General features: G+C 43.2%; 1 protein-coding gene across 2 annotated transcripts in view; it reads right to left on the bottom strand.

Annotated features, from left to right (window-relative positions):
- Nucleotides 1-1,324: 1,324 nt before the first annotated feature.
- Nucleotides 1,325-6,000, bottom strand: part of msraa (methionine sulfoxide reductase Aa) — a 576,857-nt gene continuing 572,181 nt past the window's right edge. For both annotated transcript variants that reach the window (XM_072499028.1, XM_072499029.1), the window contains exon 6: nt 1,325-1,952. In XM_072499028.1, the coding sequence (XP_072355129.1) occupies nt 1,788-1,952 (165 nt within the window). In that variant the 3' untranslated portion in view covers nt 1,325-1,787. The remainder of the gene's footprint in view (nt 1,953-6,000) is intronic.

The following is a 6,000-nucleotide window of genomic DNA, read 5'->3' as shown; positions in this document are numbered from 1 at the left end:
AACACATCAAACTTCAAGGTGAGGTCTGGAATTGGGATCTAATTTTTTTAATTTAGTGTAATTTCCAGAAATAACAAAGTTACTAGTATGCATCAATGAAGGTTGAGGTCGCAAATTGGAAATGAGCGACTTTGCAAAGATGCTTTAAATGAAATGAAATGAAAATCGCTTATTGTCACAAGTAGGCTACAAATGAAGTTACTGTGAACAGCCCCTAGTCGCCACATTCCAGCGCCTGTTCGGGGAGGCTGGTACGGGTACGAGTCTGGGATGCCTCTGCATAAGCAGAACAAAACAATATCAAAAGGAATGTCATATAAGCTGGGTTGACAGTTAATAACCACATCCAAAAAGCCGTTCATAGTAGAAATATTAAATGATTACTGGGGCTGTTAGACTATAACAAAAATTGGAAATTACTGTAGCAGGAGAAATAAAAGCTGAAGGAAGTCACTTGTACACAAAATTCAAGTCCAACAGAGCCACATGGCAGTGAAAGAGAATACTTCAGCTCCATGTAATAACATTAGATAAAAATGTAGGCTGCTGAAATTAATTTGCAAAAGGTCCTCAGCCCACAACACTAATGCACTGACGGAATTGCACATGTTTCAGCTAAACAACATATGTTCGCTGATTAATTCCTCAGGGCAATGTTTTGACCAATCAAGGTCAAACTGCCTGGTTTAAATTTCAAACAATGCTTGGCATTTAACTGTCAGTCACCTGGTGCGTTCTCCATGGCAACGTCTCTACCAATCGGCACATTCTTCTCAGACATTTTAAATTGTTGTTTTCCCCTCTTGTCGGTCGGTATTCTTGCAAAGTGTCCTGATGAGTGCAAGTCGAAAAACTTTGACATGTCCCTTCTTTCCGCAATAATATAATTTGGCAGCACAAAGCATGCAGAGGTGTTACTGCTCTTGTGACTGGTGCAGCTTTGTTTTGCTTCATGTTGTTTCCTAGGTGGGGTTAGCATGGAGACAATGCTAGCGAGAACTTCTTATCTTGTGGTGTTGACTGGCTTCTGTCCCGATAAAATATCTTTATCATGAAAATCTTGCCAAAATTTTAATCATTCTCAGAGCTGGCAGCTGTTTAAGTTATCTTATATTAATAGGGTATTTCAAATTGTTCCGCCGGAGAAAATAATTTATTTTTAATCTCCTGTGATATTTTGTGGTATACAAGTCATTTTGTCTCTGGTATATAATCATAATTCCTATTCTTTCTCTTCCCCCAATTTATAAAACATTTGAAAACTTGCTCTTATTTTTGTATTCATGACTTTTCCACAAATAAATCACGGAAAGAATTATCACCATTAAAGCTGCAATCCCCTTCATTTATTTTCCTGTTTTTGCGGGATAACAGATTTTGATTGTACCAACGTCCCTGAATAAGAATCACATACATAGAAATATACATGTAGAGACACATATGTGAAAATATATATTTGATGCCATATCCTTTCCAATTAGAATTTACAACATGTTGGTTATAAGAGCAAACATTAGAAAGTTTAATGTTAGAAACATTATATCTTTTGCTGCAACTTAGTGCTTATTGAGATTTCCAGATTCAAATTGAATGCAGAGCTTTATTCAACAAATTGGGATAGGTTTCCATTTTTCTAACTGTTTAAGAAAAGGTGTGCACAACTGGCCGCCAATCCACTCCTGCCAGTATTTTGGCACCGTCAAAAATAACAATCTCTCCTATTATCAGTGAAACAGGTCAATTCAGGCATTTTGAGACACCTTTAGCAATAATATCGGAGCTATGTCTTACTTCTGAATACCTATTGGGCAAGATATCCCAGTGCCACCCAATCCACAATAACCGCCTGGGTTCTTATTCAAGTACTGCTGATGGTAATCTTCAGCATAGTAGAACTCTTGAGCCTCACGGATCTCTGTTGTAATTTGACCAAACCCACTTTTGTTCAACTCCTGCAAAGACATGTAACAATCAGAGCTCGTTAGATACACAGAGCGATTTTGACATAGAAAACCACAATAAACCACCTTTATAACTCATAGACATTGGGTGCGATTTACTGGCCTTGTCGCGCCCGACTTGGTGACGCGACGAGGCTCTTGAATCTCGCGAGAGACCTCTTCAACTGAACCTCACTGGACGTCGCGATCTGGATCTTGCCCTCACTCTGCGTTATCCAGATCAGTATACTTAAATGAGCCATTAGGCTCATTTAAATATGTCTGTGCTGGATTCTCCTGGTGCTCGGAAACCTCCCAGAGTACCGTTTAGTACTGGTTTCCACAAACATGGACCAGGCATAATGGCACCTGGGGGCGTCTCCCAGGTCATTAGAGACTCCCGGGTGGTCGGGCATTGGGCAGCGTGGCAACCTGCCACTCTTGCTGGCATCCAGGCACCTTGGCACTGCCAGCCTGGCACCTTGACACTGCCACACTGGCAGGGGCACTTCCAGGGTGCCAGGCTGGCAGAACAAAGGTGCCTGGGAGCCAGGTTGCGAGAGCCGGGGTTCGGGCCTGGGCAGCCCTGCCTATAAGAGGTGCGGTGAGGGGAGGCTCGAGGATCCTGGAAGGGGTAAGTTGGGTGCATGGGAGGAGGAGAGTCCAGAGGCCGTGATGGGGTCGCTGTGGGGAGTGGAAAGATCGGGGCTGAGTTTAAAAATGGCACCCCGATCTGAAAGTCATCAAAATTATGTAAGTGAGGCCTTGACAGGTCGTTTGTCGCCGAGTCCAAAAATAACCTGCAAAGTACTGTTGAATAGCGGGCTCTTTCTCGGTACCGCAGGCACCGAGAAACATCCCATGCAACACACCCAAAACTGGACTTTTTTCTGGTTAAATCGCACCCATTATCTCTGTCCACTTATCTTCACATTTTAAAGATTTCTCCAATATAAAACAGTTACTTCGAATAAGAACTGGATCAAGTTAAATCAATTAAAATCAATTAAATTAAAAAGTGAGATTTATATTTGTTTGGAAAGTAAGGATATTCACAAATGTGAAAAAGAGCAGATGTCAGTACTGTCGCCGCTGCCAAAGCAGATTTGATGGACTGAATGAATATTTCTGTTTGTTCATTCTTAAGAGATCATCTCCCTAATCAAGTCTGCTCTTTTAAAAGAACACAAACGATGTACCTCAATCAGGACTTACCTTCACCCATTCAGTCTCCTAAAGCAATACAGTACAAATATTTTATTTGATCTCCAAAGTTTATCAAATGACACTCCAGAATATTAATACACCTCATTATTAAAATTGAACTTTAGCTTAAAAAACCCTCAGATTCGAGCAATGGAAGAACCATCAAGTCTCATGTAGCATTTGACCAGCTCACATTATACTATGTTTAAAATAAATTTAGAGTACCCAATTCATTTTTTTTCCAATTAAGGGGCAATTTAACGTGGCCAATCCACCTACTCTGCACATCTTTGGGTTGTGGGGCTAAAACCCACGCAGACACGGGGAGAATGTGCAAACACCACACGGTGACCCAGAGCCAGGATTCAAACTTTGGACCTCAGCGCCGTGAGGCAGCAGTGCTAACCACTACGCCACCGTGCTACCCGAGCTCACATTACACTTGACCCTATAATGCAGAATCTGGTTCTTAACCCTAATATCTAATCAGGAGCTTTTTGAAAACATTTACCACCACAGCATTTTTGCTGAATAATTTTGAACCTGCAAAGTTCCAAATTGCTTAGATAGCAAAGAAAAAGTAGTGAGCATATTTCAATAAATTACTTGTTGCGTTCATCCTTTCCTTTGATTTCTGTAATATAAAGGGTTTCTTCAACCTGACCAAGCTAATTCTGATAATGTTATGCTCAAAATATCAACCAATCCTTGTATTTCAGATATTGTTGGATTCTATGTGCATTTTTACTATTTCCTACATTTCTTCTCAGTCTTTGAGTCTTCGTCAGAGACTATGGAGGGGGGGTGGGGGCTGTTATGAAAGTCAGATGTGACCTAACCTTGATGTGGGAATCACGATGTATGATTAACCCATACATCGTTATGATGCAGACAGCATCAGGATATTAACAAATGTGAAAAAGCGCACGTGTCAGTACTGTCGCCGCTGCCAAAGCAGATTTGATGGACTGAATGACTACTTCTGTTTCTTCATTCTGAAGAGATCATCTCCCTAATCAAGTCTGCTCTTTTAAAAGACCACATACGATGTACCTCAATTTTCTGCCCACCAATTTCCATGATTTCAGCATTAGCCAATGCTAAGCACGCTGTTGAATGGCTGCATGCATCTCACACTCTCAGCCACCAGCTCACATACTGGCATGGGGTGTACTTTACAGTGTGGCACAAATGTGGAATCAGCAGGTGATCAGTTTCCAGGCACAAGAGGACAGAATGCAGGAGACCATGAATAACTGAGACACGCATTCTGGAGAGTACCGCAGGGCTCCTGTAGAGCAGTCCAGGCAGTGGGATTGTTTCTGAAGCACTACAATGGGCTGCCCAATGACATTTCTTCTAGCAGCATGATTCTCGCTTCCCACTTGCGGTTGGGTTGGACACCAGAGTCATGAGCCAGGTGGTCATGGATGGCCCTGCTTATAGAATCAAAGAATAGAATCATAGAATTTAAAATGCAGTCGGAGGCCATTCAGCCCATCGAGTCTGCACCGGCCCTTGGAAAGAGCACCCTACTTAAGCCCACACCTCCACTATGTCCCCGTAACCCAGTATCCCCACCTAAACTTTAGGACACTAAGAGGCAATTTATCATGGTCAATCCACCTAACCTGCACATCTTTGGACTGTGGGAGGAAACCGGAGCACCCGGAGGAAACGCAAACAGACACGGGAGCAAGTGCAAATGCCACAAAGATAGTCATCCAAGGACAGAATTGAACCAGGGACTCTGGAGCTCTGAGGAAGCAGTGCTAGCCACTGTGCCGCCATGCCACTTATCATCCAATTGCCACTTTCTAGTTTAACATGGCGGTTCAAACACCTGACGGGATAGCAGCCTGGCACGGAATGGAGCTACCACAAATACTCAGTTTCTGTTTAGCCAAGGCCGTTCAGTTCCTGGCCTCATTACAGCCTTGGTCCAAACATAGACAAATGGGGAGACTGTGGCATAGTGGTATTGTCACTGGATGAGAGACCCAGGATAATGCTCTGGGGACCCGTGTTCCAGCAAGGTGAAATTTGTATTCAATAAAAATCTGGAATTAAAAGTCTAATGATGACCATGAAACCATTGTCAATTGTTGTAAAAACCCATCTGGTTCACTGATGTCCTTTAGGGAAGGAAATCTGCCATCCTTACCTGATCTGGCCTACATGTGACTCCAGATCCACAGCAACGTGGTTAACTCTTAACTGACCCTCAAGGGCAATTGTGGTGGGCAATAACTTCTGATCGAGCCAGCAATGCCCACTTCCCATGAACAAATAAAAAAACTGTTGACCAATTAATGTTAAATAGCGTTGCCAACCTCCCTGGGTAGCGCTCGGAAGCTCGCGGCAATTTCCGCTCGCTACAACACTGTGAAATCTTTCTGGAGAATCGCGCCCTGAGTGTTATTTTGGGCGGGTTTCATGGGGTGATTCCGGGCAGGTGTTTGGGCATGATCCAGACTGGTATTCACCCACACTTTTTTTTGGAACTTGAGGAGCTTCTCACTGCAAAATAAGAGAATGGCCCTATAAGAACAACCATGTCTTGATCTGAAGGACAAAAGAACATTCTCAAATGAGCTTCAGGTGCCTTGAACACTCAGGAAAAGCTCTGAAGTATTCTCCTACAGCGGTCTCCTGAATTGTAGTGGTATGTCGTACAATATGGTGCAGCGAAGGGAGCTACAGATTTTCTGGAGTGGGGTAGTGAAGATGCCGGGAAGGTGCCCAGATCTCAAAGTTAGGTTGAGGATCCCCCATACACCCCCACAGACATCACGACCCCCCAACACCCCCTACCCTCGACACCAGAGGGGCAACATCTCCCCCATCACTAAAA

The sequence above is a fragment of the Scyliorhinus torazame genome, chromosome 4, assembly GCF_047496885.1.
Source record: "Scyliorhinus torazame isolate Kashiwa2021f chromosome 4, sScyTor2.1, whole genome shotgun sequence".
Taxonomy (NCBI): domain Eukaryota; kingdom Metazoa; phylum Chordata; class Chondrichthyes; order Carcharhiniformes; family Scyliorhinidae; genus Scyliorhinus; species Scyliorhinus torazame.
Note: the sequence above shows the minus strand (reverse complement) of the source record. Positions and strands in the feature narration are given on the sequence as shown.